We start from the raw sequence: 23662 nt of genomic DNA, 5'->3' as shown, positions 1-23662 counted from the left end.
GGTATCAACCTTCTGGTTTTTAGACTTTAGACTGAATTTATGAAGTATTTAGGGTTCCACATAAGGCCCAAATAAAACAAACTCAGATACTTTTACAGCATTACTATAAAGAATAATGTAAAGATTTGGCATGCATGATAAAAGTAATTTAGCAGTTAAATGATTAAAACAGATCATTTCATCCTTCCACTTAAATCTGAAAATCTTGACATATAGAAGTATTCACAGCTATTTAAAGCTCCTCACAAGACAGGGGCAAAGGCTCTTTAGATATTGCTCTATTTTACTTTGGTGTCTTACCAAGGGTGGGGCGGGGGGAACATTAGAGTGGCAGTGTACAGACAAAAAAGTAAAATAAAAACTGTCTTAGAAATAAACTGCTATGAAACAGACTAAAAAGATAAACTTTTGACTCAACACATGGAAAATGTACTGATATCTGACATATGAGTTGACTAACTGAATACTTTTAGGAAAATCAAGTTCACATTATTTTCAAATTTACTTTGTCAACAGTGATGACAATTATGTAATACGTCCTCCCCGTAACTCTTAGATGAAAGGCAGGAAGTGGGAAATAATATATTGCTTGTTGCTGTTTTACTTAGTGGGTAAAAGCAAAACAACCCAATCATAAAATGCACACAGCTGTATCTAAAAGAAAAATGCAAACACAACTTAACCATACTTTATTTGACTGCATCTTATTTAGACAGCTTGCACATTTCAAATCCCATTAAATCTCTCTCCAAAAGGATATGGGACAATAGAAGAAAATTATGCAGCAATATCCAGTCAAACAGCAGTCCAATATTTTGAGATACACGTGATATTTTATAGATACTCAACTCATATCTGACGTCAATATAATTTATGGTTATGTTTTTACAAACCTGAAAGCCCTGTAACATTACAGCACTCATTTTAGTGATGTCATGGTGCACTGAAAAGTAACTCTGATGCACTACCAATTTGATTTTATCTATACTCCTGAAAAGTGATGAACTTCATGATTTTTAGACACCATAATAAATATACACATCCAGTCTTAGACATGTCAGCCAGTACCATAACACAGGGCAAGGTAAAGTTAAAACATGAAAAACAAACTGCTTTACATAGATTTGTCGAGCAAGTGGGAAGGGTAATTTGGGAAAGAGGCAGAAAATATTAAAATTGACTTTTTATTTTTTCTTATTTTGCTGGTTTCAACTTCAAAAACTACTGTATGGTTTCTGATCTGTGGACTTTGCTAAAGTAGTTTCATCCCAATGTACAGGAAATTATAATCAGCCCACACATCAAAAATGATAGTATACCCGTTAGCTTCTTCAATACTAACATATATAGCTTCATGGTAGCATGTATAAAAATGTTCAGCAGTACCAACTGCCAAACCAGTGTCAGTGGATAGTACAGTCAGTCCTAAAGAGGCAGCACCCCATTAAAAGAAAGTTGCACCTATTTTGCTCAGTTTTAGCCAAGTGAACCCATGCTATCGATTTCAAATAGAATTATTTTAAGCTTATTTAAGAAAAATAACAGCCTATTATCAAAAAGTAAATTACTGTTTGAGGCTACTTCAACCTGAATGGAGTCTTTCAGTGTTGGTGTTGGGTTTTCATGCTAGAGGTTAAAAATTTTAATCTACTTAAGTAAAAAAATTTTTGCATACCCAATTAAAGACATAAGGCATACACTGATATTTAACATACACCAAACAATATGGCAACCATCTGACTTTTTAGTCACACAGTTAACGTCATGTTTACAAACACCCAATCAGTTCAGTCAATTCGGCAATTTCAAAGGAAAAGGTCAGTATGATGGTTTCATTGCAATCTGGCAAAAACACTAAAATGGTTGAACCAATGACCTACCATCTATCTACTTTACAACCATCCCCATTATGATTCAAGCAAATATATGTTCATCAACCATTATGCATCAACCAGCAAGTCAAATATAAAGGAGTGAAATAAAATTTGATGACATAAATATGTTTTAGTTCAATTTCCTTCATATTAAATAAAAGCATCACTATAGTTGGTATTCTTCTAAATGCTAGTGCCTAAATGAAGTTTGACCAAAAACATACTGAAAAGCTGAGTACTGTGTGGTTACCATATTTTTATTATAACCAGTATCCTGCCCATTAAACTTTCACGAGCAATATAAAATGGAAAACATTGTCTTTAAAAATAAAGAACTATAAATAATCCCACCAGCAGAAAGTTTTTATTTTCAAATATAAATTGTGTATCTTTATTTTTAAAGTATTTGTTACTATGTTCCCCTTCAAAACACTATACTGAGCAAAGAGCAGCTTTCCTTTAAAAAAAAAAAAAAAAGCAACAAACTTTCCTGAAAAGGGGCCTTTACCAACTGTTAATGGAGGTAGGGTTTTTAAAAATACAGTAATTAGAGCCACAAAATATATTCCAAACCAAATACTAGAGCAGAAGTAGAGTATATTCAAATGAAAACAACAACAACAGATTCCTACAGTTTTCACAGAGAATGAATCTTTTTTCTTAAGGGTACCTAGGTTTTCCAGTTAAATAAATTATCTATCACAGGTTTACTGACTCAATTGAAAGCAATTAACTTTAAAATTTGTTACATTGCACTGATTGGCCAAAACACAATGTAACTAATAAACATGGTGGCGGTTAAGAAAACCCACAGAACTCATTCCAAAAAAGATTTTCATTTCCCCCTTTTGTTTTTCTGGCAGAAGAAAAGCAAAGCTCCCCTAAGAATTTGCTCATACAAGTGAAAAAAAAATAAAGCAGCTTAAAATGGATACAATGCACCTTGAAATTTATTTCCAAGACCAAGAACCTAAAGGGAAGCATTTTAAGAAATGAAAGCAATGTGAATCCAAATCAAGTGGGAAAAACAACTGTAAAAGCTGTTCTTCACAGCGTAGCAGTAATTTTGATTAAATAAAATCATATCAATTTACACTAATTTTCTATTCTTTTCCAAAACTTCCCTTACTCTCAAAAGAAAAAGTGCATCTAAAACCCAGCAATTCCCGGCTCCATCAACTTTTCTTATCTCTTTTGAGCCATTTCTCAATTTTCCAAGTAGATTCAACTTGTTACTGTAAGGAAAAAGGGACTTCTAAAGTAAACCATTCTGTTATTCACCTGAAAAAAAGTATCCAAATTATAAAAATCTGAAATAATTTATTATCAAATTTAGAATTTAAATAAAAACAAAAGTTTGCTTGCAAAGGCCTTAAAGAAAGGGAAAAGATAGCATGCATTCAAAAACTAGAGATGAAGACAAATATACCTATCTACACAGGCACTGGCAGACAAAATTTAATTGTTACCTTTACTCATTGTAAGACATACCCCACCCTACATTTTTTTCATTCACTAATCACTGAGGTACCAATATTCAAGAATGGAAAATTTAATATTGAAAAAATTAAACCTAAAACTGAAGCATCTTCTCCCTCACCCCCTTCAGAAAACTAGGGCAGGTTTTGTGTGAAATGTTAGTATACTTAGAGACTTTTACAATCCACATTGGCTTTTTTAAGGAACAAAAATTATGTTCCACTTACTGGTTCTGTGAAAAAATGATCACTGTGTAAATAACATTGTCAGCAGACTTTGCAAATGAACACATAAATCTTGGCTATCAACTGGCACATCTTGTTGGTACCAAAAGAACTCCTGAAGTTTAAAACAATCTTTTAATTCAGAACAAATGCGCCATGCCAAAGTGCAACAAATATTGTGCGACACTCAATGAGACACTGACAGATAAGAGCTGCATGGAAATTACTAAATCCACCTGCAAAGCAATTCTGTACAAATTGCATTGCATGCAAAGGTCGATTCTGTGTGGTTGAAAGTTGTTTCTCGATGTCGGTTTCTCAACGCAGCCACAGTTTAAGTCGCAGTGCATCAACTCCATTTAAATAGTATCTGAACAGCCTCTTATCTCGAACAAAACCAAGATTTTCATAAAGTTTCAAAGCAGACTTATTTGTTATTTCGGTTTCCAAAACAACCTTCAAAGAAATGAGAAAAAAACTAAGTTATAATTACATAATTTGAAAAATCACTTACCAAGTAAACAATTTTTCAAAAATCATATGTTATTTTAAAAATTGATAGTGAAAACAATAAATAATATACAGAAAGAACTCAAAAATAGTCATCCAAATTGTAATATTATATTTGGGTCAAGGGCTTGGAGGACCACTGGAGATGTATCTTCTGTTCTACTGATTTTTGTGATGTTTGAAATTTTTAGCAATGAGAGTATGTTTTATACTAAAACGAAGATTAATTATTTCCCTGTGGGGAAAGGTAAAATGACTAAGGATGAAAATAAAATCAACAATCAAAAGTACTGGTTTATTTCCTTAAACTAATAAGCTATATTATTATAAGCAGCTATTCATATTGACTTCCAACTTCCATATTTTCATTAATATGTCATTTATCCTGGTAATAACTACAATATTTGTCTGGAGTCTAGACCAGAGTCTGCAAACTATAGACTTTGGGCCAAATGCGCCTGCTGTCTGTTTTGTAAATAAAAGTTTTAGTCAAACAGCCACGTTTATTTGTTTACATGATGTCTGTGGCGGTTTTCTCAATACAAGGGCAGAGCTGAGCAGTTGCCACAAAGACCTATGGTCCACAAAGCCTAAAATAATTACTAATGGGCCTTTTACCAACAGTGTTTGCTGAATCCGGACAAGAGGTATTCAAAATGTTAGTGTGTCTCATAATCACCTAAAGGGCCTGTTAAAATAGATTGCTGAGCCCCACACCCAGCGTTTATGAGTAGGTTTGCAGTAGGACACAAGAATCTGCATTTTCAACATTTTAAAATTGCCAGATGATGATGTTGCTGCTGGTCAAGGGACATTTTGAGAACCACTGGTCTAAACAGTACCTCAACTTATATCCAAAATTGAACTCATAATCTGCTCTTCCTCCACAATTCTGTATCTCAGTAAACAGGATCACCATCCCACCACATCAGTGCCTCAAACCTGAAACCCAAGAGTCATTTTTGAACCTCACTCCTCTCCAACCACCTATATGCATCCAAGCACTGATTATTGTCAATTCTCCCTCTTAAATCTCTAAGTAGTCCTCTTTTTTCTATGCTCGATACACCACAGTACAAGCCGCCATCAACTCCTAACTCAAGAGGTCTCTCATTCTCTATGGAGTTAGGGTGATGCTCTTGTTAATTCTCTACTTAAAACTGTTTATTGATTCCCTCTTGTCCTCAAGAGAAAGTCCACAATCTAAAAACAATATCAAGAGACATAAAAAGTCCATCAATATACTGCCCTCAGCTTTGCTTTAGGTCTCTTTCTTGCTTTCCATGCTCGGCACTGAATTTTCAGTTTCTGGAACCAACCATGATCTCTCCCACCTGAGACCATTCAAATAAACTGTTCTCTCTCTGGAAGCATGCTCTTCCTATCCTCCTCTCTTTTGGCCCTACCTTGTCACTTCCAGATTGGGGACAGTGCCCCTTTCCTTTTATATCACCCAGCATCATTCTGCACTGTTCCTATGACACATTCTTATTCAACATTTGATGAGTGGTATGTCATCTCTCCTAGCTGGTAAACCCAACAACAGCAGGGACCAATGCTAAATCTAAACCTTTAAAGGATCTAAAATGAAGTAATTAGTTCAGGATGAAGAAAATAAATATGCTCCTAAGAAAACCTAAAATAAAAGTTGTACAGGAAATAAACTGGTTTAAGATAAGTAAACGTCAATTTCTCTCTGCACTTAAAAAATCACAATTTGGCCAGGTGCAGTGGCTCATGTTTTGGGAGGCCAAGGCGGATCACTTGAGCCCAGGAGTTTGAGACCAGCCTAGGCAACGTGGTGAAAACCCATCTCTACAAAAACTTTAAAAGGTAGCCAGGTTTGGTGGTGTGTGCTTATAGTCTCAGCTACTTAGCGGGGCAGAGGTGGGAGGATCATTTGAGCCCAAGGGGTTGAGGCTGCAGTGAGCTGTGAGTGCACCACTGCACTCTAGCCTGGGCGACAAAGCGAGACTGTCTCAAAAAACAAATTAAAATACTCACACATACACACACACAAAATTAAATTTCTAGTAACGTATGTCATACTAGAGTCTGTAACACCTCAGTCTGGTCAATACAAGTTTTTAGTTTTTAACAATTCTCTTGGGTAATTCCTGCAATTCTGTTATTAGGTCCAGCACCTAATTATAGCTAAAACGTTGAATCAAAGCAATTTAATATGAGAAACACTAAAGTCACAACAACTCAAAACTTGGAATTGATTTCAAATAAAAAGTGACAATTTTAAAATATGACAGCTAATATTTATTGGAGCTGTACTATGTGCAATGTAAAGCATTCTACATGCATTATGTAGCTTTATTTTCACAATAACCTTAAGAAATTGATGTGGTTATCCATTTTACAGATGAATAAAACTCAAGGCCACCAATAGAGCAAGGACAAAACAGAGTCCAATTATGAACTAAAGTTTAATAGTAACTACCCTACTGTACCTCTCCCCTGATTATTTCCCAAAGTAAAGCACAGAGACCAGGAAATCTAACCTACTTAAGACAAGATGAAAGGGATTCTAACTCCACCATCATTAATATTCAGCAATCTAAAATATTCCAAACACATCTGAGGCTACCACCACTACACAAATACACACTTGAGATGTGGTTAAGAACTGAGTTCAAGTTTGTTGGCATCCTAATACATTAATGAAATGAGGCTCAATTACATAGAGAAAAAATTACACCAAGGTCTTACTCAGTTAAAATGTAAAGATTCTCCTGGCACACTCATATTTTCTAAACAAAGTGATTCTTTCTTTAGAAAATTATTTGACACAACAGAAAAATGCCAGGATAAAGTAACTAATTTTTAATTCTCAAATTCTTATAAACGTATTAAAAGAATATCTGGATTTATATTAGAAATTCACCATAAAATGAAGTTATTTTGGTCCTAAAGAAACTTGACAGAGTTGAATTCTACTTAACAGCGAAAAAAAATTACAGTGAAATTCCACTGATCCTCTTTGCGACAGTAACAGACCATTATCAGGATAAGCCAAACCATTACAAAACATTACTGTTTAAGGTAGTATTTTTTAATACTGTAGGCTGGAAGCTCCTGGAGGGCAGGCTTGTTCATTGCTAGAACTTTAGCACTACCACACTGTCTGGCACCTAGAAGCCCTTCCACTGCTATTTGCTGAATGAACAACAAACAGTACTGCTCTTCACAACATCTCTTTAAGATCAGAATTAACATCATGTTGCACAGACAAAGAGAAAGACCAGAAAAAGTTAAACAGCCTGCCTACAATCATACAACTGCCAAGTGACAGAAGATAAATACGGAAACCAGGCTTCTCATACTCAGTTATTAGGCCAAACTACTCACCCAAAATCCTTGCAGTTTAGCTAACCCCACTGTATTCTGTTCTTTACCTTGCAGCCTCTATCACATAGCAAAATATTTCCAGTGAAACTAAAGATGTTTTTTTTATATATACATATATATAATTAGTAAATACTTAATAAACATAATAAATATAGTCTAATTAAAAAGCTAAAATGTAATCTTTTATATCATGGGGGAAAAAGAATGACTGTACCTTTTCTAAGTTGGACTTTTCTAACTTAGAAAAATATAAGTTATTTCAAAAAATAACTTAGATCTCCTTGTGGCTCCTAATAATCTAATGTAGTCATTAGTGCTAATGTGATCTATTTTATTCTTTTAATTGTACAAAATACAGTCAGCTACCAGATTATCTGTCTAAAAATTACCAAAATGTCTTTTGCATTACCTTTATATTGCTAGAAATAAATAGCATTAGGTAGGTCAAGCAAATCAGGTTGTAGGGAAAGTCATGGGTTTGAATAGCAGATTGTAAGCAGTCGGCAACAAGTTACATAGCATGCTATTTACAGAAGAAACTGTCTAGTAAAAATAAAAAATGTATGCAACAAAAAAAGAAAGGAAAGAAAACACCAAATTGGATGTGTGATACTGTTTGGCTGTGTCTCCACCCAAATCTCATCCTGAATTCCCATGTGCTGTGGGAAGGACCCGGTGGGATGTAGCTGAATCATGGGGGCAAGTCATTCCCGTGCTGTTCTCATGAGTGAATTAAGTCGCACGAGATCTGATAGTTTTAAAAAGAGGAATTCCCCTGTACAAGCTCTTTTCTCTTTGCCTGCCACCATCCACGTAAGATGTGACTTGTTCCTCCCTTGCCTTGTGCCAGGATTGTGAGGCTTCAATCCAATGTGGTATTCTTTCTTTTGTAAACTGCCCAGTCTGAGGTATGTCTTTATCAGCAAGGTGAAAACAGACTAATACAACGTGCTAGAAGGGTAGGTAGTGAACTTTCTTCTTCTGTTTCTCAAGTTTTCTGTAATGTTCATTATGGTTTTTCAATGGAAAAAATGTCTTTAATGTAAATAAGCAAAAATTAAATGACATGGTTTTCAACTGAAAGTATTTTAAGATACTATAAATTTAAATTCCATTAAGAAATCCTAATTCCACTGTATTCTGATCAGTTATCTCTGGCTATTCATATCACAGTAATCGACCTAAAACTCTTTTTTTTTCTTTTTGGTGAGACGGCGTTTTGCTCTGTCCCCCAGGCTGGAGCGCAGTGGCACGATCTCGGCTCACTGCAACCTCTGCCTCCTGGGTTCAAGCAATTCTCCTGCCTCAGCCTCCCCAGTAGCTGGGATTACAGGCACACGCCACCACACCTGGCTAATTTTTGTATCTTTTTAGTAGAAACGGAGTTTCACCATATTGGCCAGGCTGGTTTCGAACTCCTGACCTCGTGATCCACCCACCTTGGCCTCCCAAAGTGCTGGGATTACAGGCATGAGCCATTGCGCCCAGCCTAAAACTCTTAAAATAAAAACAAAAACAAAAACAAAAAACAACTTGAAGTTTTCAGAGATTAAGATTTTAAGGATATCAATGGCTTAAACATCGAGGCACTATTCATCATATACTGATCAATCACCTGCCCAAATTCTAATTTACTTCGGGAAAAAAAGTACATAAATGTAAATGGCCAGCAAATAGGTTGATTTTAGGTACACAGATCCTACTTTAAAATCTACATCACAGAAAACTCATTCATTCTATATGTATTTACCTTATTCTTTCTTCTATTGTGAAACATGAACCTAAGATACTTGTCCTAGCTGCTACACATCTGGCAGCCAGAGCATGTGGGGGTGTAAACAAATTTAAGCCAGATCAGGACACTGGTAATGTATTTCTTACTCATGAAGTAACAAATCCACTTGTTTCCTCTTTTGATACTATAATTTTTTGTGTCAGCTCCAAATACATAGAAAATGAAAAAAAATTTTAGCTATACTGCTTTAACATATACCTAATTCTGATATGAAAAGTTGGGAAAATCACAGTAAGACAAAATGAAAACATCAACTAGACCAGGAACAGTGCAGCATTATTTGGAGAAAAACATTATCTACCTTTCAATTCTGTGGATTACTAATAACTCTGGCTGAATACTCTGAGCTTAAAATGACTAGTAACAACAAAGAACAATATAAACATGACTCAAGGTCACAAATTCTGTAGACAGAATAGAAAGTGAAAATTGTTTGATGTGCACAGTAAGGTTTCACAGAGATTTCCAAATGTATCTTTTTTTTTTTTTTTTTTGGCCACAGAGCACAGTAAGGTTTCATGGAGATTTCCAAATGTATCTCTTTCTTTATGAGACAAAATCTCTGTCTCCCAGGTTAGAGAGCAGGGGTACAATCTTGGCTCACTGCAACCTCCGCCTCTAGGGTTCAAGTGATTCTCCTGCCTCAGGCTCCTGAGTAGCTGGGACTACAGGCGTGTGCCACCACGCCCAGTGAATTTTTGTATTTTTAGTAGAGATGGGGTTTCACCATGTTGGCCAGGCTGATCTCGAACTCCTGACCTCAACTGATCCGCCAGCCTTGGGCCTCCCAAAGTGCTGGGATTACAGGCATGAGCCACAGTGCCTGGTCAAATGTACCTCTATTAAAAGGTTCACAGATTTTAAAACCTTTATCTTTGTAAGAATTTTTAAAATAGCAGAATAACCTAAGTAGTAGAAAATCTAATTTAAAACCCTTCTCAAATGTCTTTCACAGATTTTCAGATAATTTGTCAAAATTTCTAAACCCTTTAAAAGGAAGGTTGGTCTAAATTAATGAAAGTGAAAGCACATAATTGCATTTTCATTAATCACCATATTTTTGGAGATTTATCATTTCAAAGGCATTTTAACAACTTGGTTAACCCTGAAGATGCCTTTTAAAAAAAAATGCTACTATGAACAAAAATAAGACAATTGGTGTTTTTAGAAAGCTTACAGAAAGCAGAGAGAAAGACAAGTTAACAGCAATACAAGTCAAAATTTAAAAGTGCTTAAACAAGAGAGAGAGGGGTACAAATATCATGCTGGAAGCACAGAACTAATCATTCAAAAAATATTTATGAAGCAGTTACTCTATCACAAATGTCACACTAAGCACCAAGAATACCGCAACAAACAAGAGAAGGCATCTCTGTCCTACACTGTGCTAAGGCACTGAACAAGTGAAATTAAGTGCAATAAATATTACAAAAAGAGTAACAAAAATAACAGAAAAAAGTGCAATGGATTCTGTCCAGAAAGATCAAGAAAAACTTAAAGGAGTTGTTGGTATTTGAATTGGGTCTTAAAGACTAAAGTATTTTAACATGGAAAGGAAAACCAGATAGCTACCAGAGCTTATAGAGTAAACAAGAGTTCATATGGCAAATTATTCGATCTGAATAACGTTGGACGCAGATAAGCAAACTTTTTATACCAAGAAAAAGTTATCTAATCAAGAGACAGAGGTATTCACAAACTGCAAAAACCATCCATTTAAAATTATACAAAAGGAAAAAGTTCACGAAGCTATTGATGTCAGCCTAAAGATTAAGTAATATTCATTGTTTCAAAAGAAAAAATGAATGAATCAGCATTAGCTTTTTAGGCTGGAAATGCATACCATAAAATGTATCATTAATTTAAAATTTAACCTTGAGACCAAAACAATACAAATGTTCGTATCATTCCTGAGAACTTCCAATGAAAAGCCAACACTAGGCCGGGCGCGGTGGCTCAAGCCTGTAATCCCAGCACTTTGGGAGGCCGAGACGGGCGGATCACGAGGTCAGGAGATCGAGACCATCCTGGCTAACACGGTGAAACCCCGTCTCTACTAAAAAATACAAAAAACTAGCCAGGCGAGGTGGCGGGCGCCTGTAGTCCCAGCTACTCGGGAGACTGAGGCAGGAGAATGGCGTAAACCCGGGAGGCGGAGCTTGCAGTGAGCCGAGATCCGGCCACTGCACTCCAGCCTGGGCGACAGAGCGAGACTCCGTCTCAAAAAAAAAAAGAAAAGCCAACACTATCCAAACCTTTGATCAGTTAAAGAAAAGCACACAGCCTGCCTCAAAGGAGTGACTTAGGATAGCAAGTAGGATAACTCAGAAAAAGTTTCATCATAGGAACATAATACTCTCTGCTCTTAACACCCCTGTTCACTGGATCTCTCTACTCTGCGGAAGATCAAAACATGATCTATTATCCCAAAGATTTCTCCAAGCTGTTAAGCAACTTTGGTGAAACCTGACTTTTCTCGATGAGCTGACAAGCAGTGTGGCTATGGTCCAAACATGGACCTATACCTCATGAACATATCCGATCCAATTCTCTCCTCAAAATTTCAGTTACCAGTCATGTAAAACTTTGGCTACTGCATTTTAATATTAAAAGCTGTGAACAATGTGAGATCCTTTGACACCTGTGAATTATTTCTTTGGAGTAAAATTAGATATTTTTAAATCCCAGGATGACTTCACTGTGCCACCTATTATGTCTGGAGGCCTTCTCATGTAACCACCACTTAGAGTGGATCCGTCAGAATAGAGCCTAGTGTGAACAAGAAGCCTGAGAATGCTCAGCAGCAAATCTCTGTATTCTAATACGGAAATGTATTCATGAGACGTTGTTAAAAGAAAAAAGCAATTATTATTGCTAATAATCACTGAATAAGAATTACTTCATTTGTATTTTTAAAAACTATATATTTGCATATAGGTGCGTTTAAAAAATGAGAGAACGCATTTCAAACAGTTAACAGTAGCAAGAGGCCAGGAGCAGCGGCTCATGCCTATAATCACACTTTGAGAGGCTGAGGTGGAAGGATCACTTGAGGCCAGGAGCTGGAGTGGTCTCCAGCTGGACAACATAGCAAGACTCCCATCTCTACAAAACAAAAACAAAAACGACAACAAAAAAACAGTAGCTATCAATGGAAAGATGGATAAAGACTTGAAAAGCATGAGAAAGGCAGAAGGAACTTTGTTAACAAAAACACATGCACATGTATCATATATGCTGTGTATAAATTTTGTACAAAAAAAATCCACTTCTTTTAAGTCACTAAAACAAATTATTAAGGTCAATATTTTGAAAAAAGTTACCCAATTTCACATATTTTGAGAATTCTCTAAGGCACATGTGACCTCTTAATAATAAAAATTGCTACTTCTATTACTCATAAAAGTACTAGTAGGCCGGGCGCGGTGGCTCAAGCCTGTAATCCCAGCACTTTGGGAGGCCGAGGCGGGCGGATCACGAGGTCAGGAGATCGAGACCATCCTGGCTAACATGGTGAAACCCCGTCTCTACTAAAAATACAAAAAACTAGCCGGGCGTGGTGGCGGGCGCCTGTAGTCCCAGCTACTCAGAGGCTGAGGCAGGAGAATGGCCTGAACCTGGGAGGCGGAGCTTGCAGTGAGCCGAGATCGCACCACTGCACTCCAGCCTGGGTGACACAGCGCGAGACTCCGTCTCAAAAAAAAAAAAAAAAAAAAAAAAGTACTAGTACAACTTTGCTCCTCCTCAGTCACCACTGCTATATTAAAGACATCTATACTTCTCTAGTTTATACTTGTTCCCTTCCACACTGTACAACAGTAAATGTTAACATTCCTAATCATCACCAATATTTATCAAGCACCTACTATATGTAGAAACACAGTGCAGTAGGATACAAAGAAATTGTATCTGCCATCAGACCTTACAAACAAGCTGAAGAGAGAAAATGCTCTTACATTAATGCGCAGCTAGCGCTACTCTTAAAAAGTGGTTGTCTTCCCCCTAGCAACATTGTCATTATTTAATTCCGAAAAGATTATTTTCAAGCGTGAAATGTCCTCCATATAGACTGATAGTTTTCCCACTGTTAGAAACTAAGGCCAATATGTAAGCAAATTATAACAGAGTCTATAATAAGAGCTACCTTAAAAAACTAATGATAAAGCCTCTGAATACCAAAATTGCGTACTGAAAATGTCTAAGATTCCACCCACTCATTTTGAAGAAATTTTAGCTCCATTTTAAAATTTGTTCTAGGTCAAAAATTCATGTTTTTAAATGGAATATAATTTTCCCCACAAGCTGCATTTGTGTAGTAAAACTGCAATGAAATCTGCAATAAATTACAAAATATTTATAAAAAATACCCAGTAAGAATAATGCCCAGAAAACAAGTATTAAACATTTTTAAAGACTTACCTCATCACAGTCTCCCTCAACCATGGCATATATAGCTTTCTTAACCAAGTTAGTACCTAGAATATAGATCTGAGTATTAATGAAGGAAAAATGTATTTCTTAAAGATAACCTAAATTATAATATTCATAAGCACAGAAATGTCAAATGCTAGTTTCTATCTTGAATCCAGATACAGATTATCTCAAATTAAGGGGGAAAAATTTTAGCTATAAGCTAAGAGAAGCCAATAGAACCTATACATAACAGTACGTTTCCTCTTGAAAGACCTATCTCCCAATATACTCCTTTTTCTCAGACATAATTATTCGCCGCAAGCAGGAGTTTGTTCTATTGTGTTTGAAAGTAGGAGGACAGGGAAAGAGAAAAAGACAAGATATGGTATGGCCAGAACAACCCAGGAACTCCCCGTGAGTTGGCCAGAACTTACTGCATAACCCGAGCTGATCTCACCAAAGATCTTCCAAACTCCCCTGGACACAAGGCACAAGACAACCTCATCAGAACTGCTGTTACCCACAGTAGGTTCCTATAAACTTTATAGTGAGCACGATGAAGTCTGGCACTCCCAGTGATGTCAGTGGTGTGTCTGTAAATGTCTAGCAAAATGTAATCTAGTTTAGGGTCAAATATAACTGGTATATTAAAAGGGAAAAAATTTGCCAAATCTGATTTTAAGAGCAGACAGACAAATTTTATTTAAAAACTCTTAGGCTGGGCGCGGTGGTACACGCCTATAACCCCAGCACTTCGAGAAGCCAAGGCAGGCAGATCACTTGAGGCCAAGAGTTCAAGACCAGCCTGGCCAACATGGTGAAACCCCGTCTCTATCAAAAATACAAAAAACTAGCCAGGCATGGTGGCTCACGCCTATAATCCCAGCACTTTGGAGGCCGAGGTCATGGCAAAACCCCGTCTCTATTACAAATACAAAACACTGGCTGGGTGCGGTGGCTCAGCCTATAATCCCAGCACTTTGAGAAGCCCAGGTGGGCGGATCACCGGAGGTCAGAAGTTCAAGACCAGCCTGGCCAACATGATGAAATCCCGTCTCTACTAAAAAATAACAAATTAGCCAGGCATGGTGGCGGGTGCCCGTAATCCCAGCTACTCGGGAGGCGGAGGCAGGAAAATCACTTGAATACAGGAGGCGGAGGTTGCAGTGAGCCGAGATAGTGCCACTGCACTCCAACCTGGGCGACAGAGTGAGACTCTATCTCAAAAAAACAAAAAAACAAAAAATACAAAAAATTAGCCCAGGTGTGGTGGGGTATGCCTGTAGTCCCAGGTGCTTGGGAGGCTGAGGCACAAGAATTGCTTGAATCTGGGGGGCAGAGGTTGCAGTGAGCCGGGATCACGCCATTGCACTCCAGCCTGGGCAACAGAGCAAGACTGTCTCAAAAAATAATAAAATTGAATTAAAAACTCTTAATTTTCAAAGCATGCATACAAGTATGCGTACATTTTATGGCCCAAACAAAGTATGTCTGAAGGTCAGGATGCAACCCTAAAGCCACTGGTTTCTGCCCTCCAAACTAGCCAAACAATTGGCTATAATTTATCATGAGTCCTTATCAGTGTTTTTTAATGCATCAAAGGCTCAAACTTACTCCATAAAACAAGCCCAATTCATTAAAAATCTTAGTGGAAAGCTGTAACACTGTAATAAAGTCGGCTAAACCTAACATATTAAGTAAACCTATTTATAGTTACTTCTCATGATATCTAGGACTGTGTGAGAGTCTTAGGTTGGACAATAACACTTAATAGTTTTTAAAAAACGTAAGTGACAAAACTGCTAATGATTAAATACTGGTACAGGTATTAAACTTTTTTTATGAATACTCGCTAAAGCACATCACAAAATTTGACATGCTTAGACAAATGCTTGTCTACCCAATCCTTCATTGTGAACATAGAGCTACTAGGTCCTAGAGACTAGAAGAGTGGTTTTTTGAAACGGAATCTTGCTCTGTCACCCAGGCTAGAGTGCAGTGGCACACTCACTGCAACCTCCGCCTCCTGGGTTCAAGCGATTCTCCTGCCTCAGCCTTTTGGGTAGCTGGGGTTACAGGTGCCCACCACCGCGCCCGGCTAATTTTTGTATTTTTAGTAGAGACAGGGTTTTGCCACCTTGCCCAGGCTGGTCTTGAACTCCTGACCTAGTGATCCAACTGCCTTGGCCTCCCAAAGTGCTGGGATTACAGGCGTTAGCCACCGCACCCGGAGGCCTATTGAGTTTTATGGCGTTATTTAAATGACAAAAGTTATCTAATTCGGTGATAGAAGAGTGGTGCCTAATCAGGCTTATATCACAGTCACCCATGGAAGCTTCAGCCCCACCTCTGACAAGACAAACAAGAGTCTCAGGGTGAGGGGTCTAAATATGTTTTTAAACCACCCCACATAGATTCTAAGGATCATTATAAATCATGAGTGTAAGATTAACTAAACATGTCAGGAAAAGTACACCCGATAAAAAATTAAGTTTGGGAATTATAAGAAACAATCAATTCTCATCTCCTGATCTTTTCTGAACTGCAATATACGGTTCATGACTAACACCAGTAATGGTAACAATTTTTCCATAATTTTGGCTTGATTGAGGTCCACTTAACCCAAATACAGACAAGTGCTTGAAGGCTGGGATGAAGGACCATCATAATGTAATTATAAATTGCAGTATTTCTTGTGTTACTTAGTATAATGCAAAGCATTTTGAATGTGATTAAAAAAAAATCTGGAGGTAAAAACTGATGATCGGCTACTTGTTAAAAACTGTCAAAACATTAACAAAGAAAAAATTCATTTTAAGAACTTTTTAAAAATACCATTTAGAAATTAAAAATTATAAACCGCCTTTTCTTCCTTTAGTTTTTTCATTTCTACATACTTACATTTAAGTCTTTCATTTCAAAACACAAAAATGAAAATAGCTTAGCTTAGGCATTCTATGAAATAATATTTTTCTTACCAATGCCATTTCTCCTGTATTTGGAATCCACGGCTAACATGGCTATATAACCTCTGCGGAACATCTTTTTGTGCATATCCAACTTGCAAACGATGGCACCTACACACTCCTCCCCTACCATGGCCTTAAAAATAAACAAACAGTTATGAAGAATACATTGCCATCAGATACTGCACAATGATCCAGAGAAAACAACAACCAACCATTGGTAGGCATTTTTGACGGGGGGAAGAGATAACGGGAACTCTTACAAGAGAGCAGTCACAGAAGTTTCAGAAATCTAAATCCCCTAACTCCTTTAAATGTTCTAGTGTTAAAATTTCTCAATATTCTTTAAAACATGAATTATTTATGCTTACTATTAAAGCCTAGGGAAAAAAGACCAGATTTCCACAAGGTAAACATTCAAGTACTTTATAAGATTACGTATGAGGTGCTTATAATCACAATTATTTGCAACAAAGACCTAAGTTTCTGGAAGAGGAAATATGCAAAAACAAATTATTAGGACATAAAATATTGTAAAACTTGCCCATCAGCAGAATATAATTTTAAATAGTTAAATTTAGTAATAATGGCCAGGCACAGTGGCTCACACCTGTAAATCCAGCACTTTGGGAGACCGGGGCGGGCAGATTGCTTGAGCTCAGGGGTTTGAGATCAGCCTGGGCAACATGGCAAAACCCTGTCTCCACCAAAAACACAAAAATTAGCTGGGTGTGGTGGCATGTACCTGTAGTTCCTGCTACTTGGAAAGCTGAGATAGGAGGATGGCTTGAGCTGGGGAGGCAGAGGCTACAGTGAGCTGAGATCGTGCCAATGTACTCCAGCCTAGGTGACAGAGTGAGACCCCATCTCAATAAAATAAAAAAAGAAAAAAATTTAATGAAGTTTTAGTGAAAGCTACATATAATACATATTTACACCTGAATGGTAGATTGTGATCAGAAAAAAAAAATTTCAATTTTCAGAAAAAGCACAGTTTATAAGGTATTGATTAGATCATACCTAAAAGGTTTTTTGTTAATATATGTAAATATAGCATAGTCTCATTTTTAGGATACTCCTGACAGTGTGGATAACTGTCATAAAGCTCTCAGAATACTTATAGTTCAAAATCAAAGCTTTATGTTGAAAGCTTTAATTTTACAGAAATTTCTATTTTAATAAAAATGTACAGCTTTCCAGAGTATTAAAAGCTACATGTTAAATTCTAATCATCCCCCATTTTCATTAAGATTTCTAGTGTTACCATTAAAAATGTTTTTCAAAAATTCCAATGCTGATAAAAAGTTCTAGTAACATGGTATTTCTGGTAATTATAAATACGGCAATATCTCCAACTGTTTAAATAATGTGTCAGTAAGAAGTTTGTTTTCCATAAATTAGTTTTCAAGAAGAAGCTATTTCAACAAAAGCAGAAATGAGTTAAAAAATTAATAATGTCCAATTTATACTTAATACATATTTTAAATTTGTGACTTTTTTAGTCTGTCATTCTGTAAATTGATTAATAAGCCTTTAACTGTGGAGAAATCTTTTAGGCAAGAAAATTCTAATCCATTTCATGCAAACCTAAACTAGGTCAAAAATTCTTTTGAAGGAATATGAAATTCAACAACCCACGCTAATTCATTTCTGGTTTATCACACATTCCAAAACTATTTTGGGTCAATAAACCTCTGAAATGGCTATTTCTATTTTTTTTCCCTCACAATATATCAATCTTTTAAAAAATTTTTTTAAACAAAGACCTTAAGTATGCATAAAAATTGCCTTGAACAACTCTGAAAGCTTTTTCTGATCTGAAAATAACTCACTTCAAATATATGTGTGTATATACAAATACATATAAATACATACACATACATAAAATTATTACAGACCAAATGGTATATTTAAAAGGCTCAGAAAAAATTTTGGCCTGACCTCATAAGTCAGGCTCATGTGAAATGAAAACCTGTATTAGATCGATGATATAAACCTCAGAACAGCTACACCTTATAAACTATCCAAAAATGAGGAAAAATTAAAACAATACAACTGGACACTACTTTCAATCTGAACAGGAATTTCAAACAAATCTTTGTCCTTTGAGCATGGAATAAGCAAACAAAATATTGTATTAGTTCATTCTTAAGACCTGATTTCTTCCTAATTTAGAATCTGTAGGAGCAAAAATCAAGCTGTATGTATCATCTAAAAAGTCTAATATATCATACACCATAGAGATGATATTAGTAGTGAAGAAGACCAATGCTGCATTTTTTTCCTGATAAACCACTCGCGAATATATGGTACATTTACAGGAATCATTAAATTGCTTGTCAATTTTTCCTAATAAAAGCTCTGCACATACATTTGGAATTCATGCTATTAAATGTATTTTTTCAAGGATGGGAACTGAAAAATCCCTGGCAAGATTAAGACTTAACACTACAAGGCCAAAGGGTTGTCAGCCTATAAAACTATGAAAAATATGAAGTGAGAGATTCCCAAATTCTAGAACACTACAAATAGAAAACTGGAGGAAGCCAAAAAATTAAATTTAGAACAAATAAACGGAAGTACTATGTTACATCGCTGAGCAAAGTTTAAGAACTTCAAAAAGGTACCAACAACTGAAAATGTTACTATGAAAAGAGGTAAAGATAAAATGGTTAAGTACAGAGTAACTGAAAGTGTCTCACATTTGTATTTTTTTTTTTTTTTTTTTACATCTTTCACAATTAGGAAGAATCATAATAAGCTACCATTTTTGTTACTCAATCAAGTATTGGCAATTTTGTAAGGTTCAACCCCATATAGTCCATTGACCCATTACAGGTTATCCATAGAAAAAAGCAATATTTTGGAGGTTTCTAATCTCAATATTGATGTTTGGAAGGGCAACTGTCACTTGGTGGAGATAACTTGCTGACACAATAATCTTCACTGAATGGATCAAGAGTATGTCATTTTTCAGGTTCTTATGTTACCATAATGAGAGGCCAGGAGAACTGGGTTCTAGCTTTACCCTTCTGTCAGTAAATATCTGGAGACTGAAACATTTTGAGTCACTTCGGTTCTTTTTTTCAATCAAAAACCAAAACAGAACAAAACCTAAGTTGGGCTGGATTATCTCTAGGATGCCTTTCAGTTCTAAAAGGTTATGATTTAAAATAAACATACACATTTACGCATTTGCATTTTTTAAAAAATAGTTCCTATGGGAAACTTAAATGTAAAAGTATGCCAAGACAAAGGTTTCAGTTTTAAATGGCCTGGTTGTTTTTTAACTACTGTTTTATTATTGTTTAATACCTCCTGATTCATACATACTGGCACTAGTAAATCTTATAGGTCAACCACTTGTGCATATCGCAATTTCTAGATATTCAGAATTTAATATTAAACAAACGAGCTACTAAAGGCTAACACACACATTAGCTGGTGAATTGGAAGGGTTCTACATAAAATCAAAACTAAAGTTTACTAATATTGTTGACCAGAGTCTAAAATGGCAGACAAGTTGAGAAAGGCTTAGGTAAACATCAGGACTCAAAAGTTGACTGAATATCATATACACAACAATTTCCTGGAATTGACAGAAAAACATCTATTTCAATTTGAAATGTGACTCAATCATCTGCTTCTGTGGGTTAACTTACAACTAAATCTACAATTTTTAGCAATTACAGTGGCATTTGATATGACATTTATAATAGTGCTATAAATCATTGTCTCATATTCACTGACATAGACATGTCTTAGAACTATTCTGATACAATGCTTAGAATACCGAAAGAGCAGTTTTCAAGAATATAAAATAGTACCCACAGTTTAAACAAATGTACTGAAGTTTAAGCAAAGTTAAGACAGAAAATAGAACTACCATTATCTACAATACCCAGGTTACATTTTCAAATTACCACCAAGCTAGATAATCAAAAAGACAGGGAAGTATTGTCAAAATATCTTGCAGGGAATTACTAAGTGAAACTAAGCCAATGCTAAAACACTAAGTAACGGTGGCTTTTCCCTTCACATATTATAAAATATTCCTTAAATGGATGTCATCTAGAAACAATATGCTTGTGAGCACATGATACAAAGCATACACCTGCACTCAACAGTTAAGTTAAAGGGTTCATAGAGACTGAAATGGGCCAATATTATTGTGAAGAAATTACTGGTACTGCCAATACTATGTAAATTTTTTAAAACTGTCCAAAAGTTTTTCACCTACGTGTAATATTATTGTCAATTATAATTTACACAAGCCAGTGTTACTAGTGTTTGGCCACATCTTCAACCAGTTTCTTAAATTAAAAAAAATAAAATCAGATCGGTAACAATTTCACACTTAAGTTTTCTACATTCCAAAAAAGGGTATTTTGTTCAAGTTTCAGGAGTCTTTCAGCCACCAGAAGTGTTAGTAGCGCTTTCTGCAATGGAGTACCAGAAAGCAGGCTGGCTACAACTGTTAATTGTCCTGTTGAAGTAAAGGGAAACATCTCCATAATTACTGAAAATGCTTGTAAGATTTAATTCTCCAATATGGCCACACCAAGTTTGCTGACATTCATGTTCACCAAAACATGTTTATGCATACACTCTTCCCCGATTGTAGTTGTAACTGAGAGACTAAAAGGCCTCTATCCAAATAGAACCATGTTCAAATTAAATTACTGTGAAGTGTTTGAGGATGCGGGCGGGCAATTAAAGACGGTTAAACACGATTATAATCTAATGTAAACAAGACACAAGACCCCCACCCCAGTGAAACACGCCACCATACAGGCTTGCTGCAGTTACACTAGTATCACGTTAACCCGAATCATGAAGTCTTACCTTCAAAACAGTTTCATTAAATAACTAGGAATGTGTACACGCACTTGACATCATATAACGTACTATGATAAGCAGCAGGAGATACCCACTGCCACACTCTGGGCCCTCGCTCCCTGCCTCGCACAGTCTGGATCACTGCTGGGTTCACCCTCTTTTTATTCTATCCACTTACCAAGAAGCACAGCTGTGGCCAGTTGTGGATAAAATATCTATAGGTATAAATGGAGTAGGGTTCGGACAGATCTTTGGTGATCAGTCTCATGATATCGGGCATTTGTAGCTCGGATTCATATCGGACATATCGTATCGTCCGATCCTCTCCAGGCTCAACCTCCCTGCCCGAAGGGCTTCTTAAGCTGCAGTCGGCGGTCAGGGACGAAGACAGCAGCCGCACCTGCTCGTCTTCCTCCTCTTCCTCCTGCTCGGTGCCCTCGGCCAGTCCATTGCGGGCCGCCGCGGGATCGCTCGCCGCCGCTGCCTCCGCCGGGCTGGGGACCGCAGTTCTTGCATTATTAGAGAGGGAGTGAGGGGGCCTCTCGCCCGAGTGTACCCCGGCTCCTTTTGTTGCAGTCGCTCTGGGGCCTCCGTCAGGGGTGGCCGTGGTCGCGGCCACCTCGGCTACGCTCAGGACCTTGCTCTTGAGGGAGGCGGCCGCCCGGAGGTGCCGCAGTTCGGGGCTAATCAATCCGTTGAGCTGCTGCTGCTCCTGCGGCGGCTGAGGGCAGCGGAGGCACGGATGCCCCTTGGTCGCCACCGTCGTCGACTCCCCGCCCGCCGGGCTCCTGCCGCCGCCGCCGCCTTCGTGCTCCTCGTCGTCCTCCTCGTCCTCGCTGCAGCAGGCGAGGGCGGCCCCCGCCGGGAAGGGACAGTGGGGCTCGGCCGCCGCCGGGGCCGGAGGTGCTGGTGGTGGGAGGAGGCTGCTAGGCCCAGGCGGTACCTCCGCCATCCTAGAAGCGACACAGACCGAGAGGGGAGGCCATGAAACCCGGCCGAAGAGCGCGGAAAAGAGGGGGCGGCGGGTGGGGGGCGGCCGAGGTGGGGGGAACAAAGACAGAAACCGTCCCTCACGGAGCTGCCCCCCCAATTCCGCGCCACCCCCCCCCCCGCTCTTCAGCGCCGCCCAGCTGCTCAACCGGCCACCGTCCCCGTCCGCCCGGGCCCACCCGCCAGCCCTGTCACTCGCGGCCCCTCCCCGTCCCCTCCTCGCGGCTCACCCCGCACGGGTCCCCGCCGCCGCTGCCGCCACTCCTCTTCCTCAGCCACTGCGGCCGCCTCCTTCGCAGCCGCGGCCGCCTCCACAGCCGCCAAGGCTCTCACTCAGCCGCCGTCGCCGTAAAGCGCCTCGGCTGTTACCCCGGGTAAAGTTTCCTGGGCCTGGCTTTACGACACTTCCCTGCCTGCCGGCTGCCCCGGCCAAGAGAGAGGGGCGTGGAGGGAGGTGACCTGTGGAGGGGCGGGGACGAAGGTGTCTCCTGCGGGCTGCGGGGAAGGCCGCGTGGTAGTGGGTGGGGCTGTGGGGCCGGGAAGTTGCAGAGGGCTTTGGAGTCACAGCCTCCCAGACCCTTCTCCTCGGTTCTGGGGCGCCTCAACCCGTGGTGCTTGCCACGCGGGGCCGGGGAGGGATGGACCGGGCAGGCGCTCCCTGCTTCAAGTCTACCGTGCACTGGGAGCTGTAGCGAATCTCGCCAATTCGGGGCCTGTGGAACCAGCCGTTTACAAGTCACCTAAAAATGCCTTTTTAAAGCTGCACAGCGTTTAATGTTTGCCCTGACCAGGGGCAAGGAGGATGGGGGAGGAGCAATTAAAAATGGAGCAAATCAGGGAAGCCGACCGAAAAGGAAAGGAAGCTTTGAGCTGTGAAAATATGGGGATGGCTGTCGAAACGTGGTCGTTTGCAGTTTGAATTAAGTTCAGCTGGCCCTTGCCACTTAGCGGCAAGGGAATCAGCCCTCTTCTCTCTCCTTACTCTGCTCCTCGCGCCCAATAAAATTGGAGGCAAAAGTGACTGACAGGTGTTGGGCAATTGCGAGCACACCTGGGGAAGGGTTAGAGCGAGATGGTGAAAGACTGTGACCAGGGCTAAGAAGCACAATCTTAAACTTGTGACACAAATAGGTTAGGAAGAATTCACTGGTAAACAGGTGGCCTGATCCTCCCAAGGGATCTGCCTATTGAGTGCAAAGGGGATAGAACTTGAGC

General features: G+C 38.5%; 1 protein-coding gene across 1 annotated transcript; it reads right to left on the bottom strand.

Annotated features, from left to right (window-relative positions):
- Positions 1 to 661: 661 nt before the first annotated feature.
- NAA30 (N(alpha)-acetyltransferase 30, NatC catalytic subunit) lies at positions 662 to 22830 on the bottom strand. The gene is made up of 5 exons (XM_025392800.1): positions 22678 to 22830; positions 21636 to 22410; positions 16631 to 16754; positions 13659 to 13714; positions 662 to 4033 (listed from the first exon to the last, which is right to left on the bottom strand). The coding sequence occupies exons 2-5, from the start codon at positions 22407 to 22409 to the stop codon at positions 3896 to 3898; spliced, it is 1092 nt and encodes a 363-aa protein (XP_025248585.1). The 5' UTR covers position 22410; positions 22678 to 22830; the 3' UTR covers positions 662 to 3895.
- Positions 22831 to 23662: the final 832 nt, after the last annotated feature.

This window comes from Theropithecus gelada, chromosome 7b (genome assembly GCF_003255815.1).
Source record: "Theropithecus gelada isolate Dixy chromosome 7b, Tgel_1.0, whole genome shotgun sequence".
NCBI lineage: Eukaryota > Metazoa > Chordata > Mammalia > Primates > Cercopithecidae > Theropithecus > Theropithecus gelada.
The sequence above is the reverse complement of the archived record's forward strand: the minus strand, read 5'-3'. Positions and strand labels throughout refer to the sequence as shown.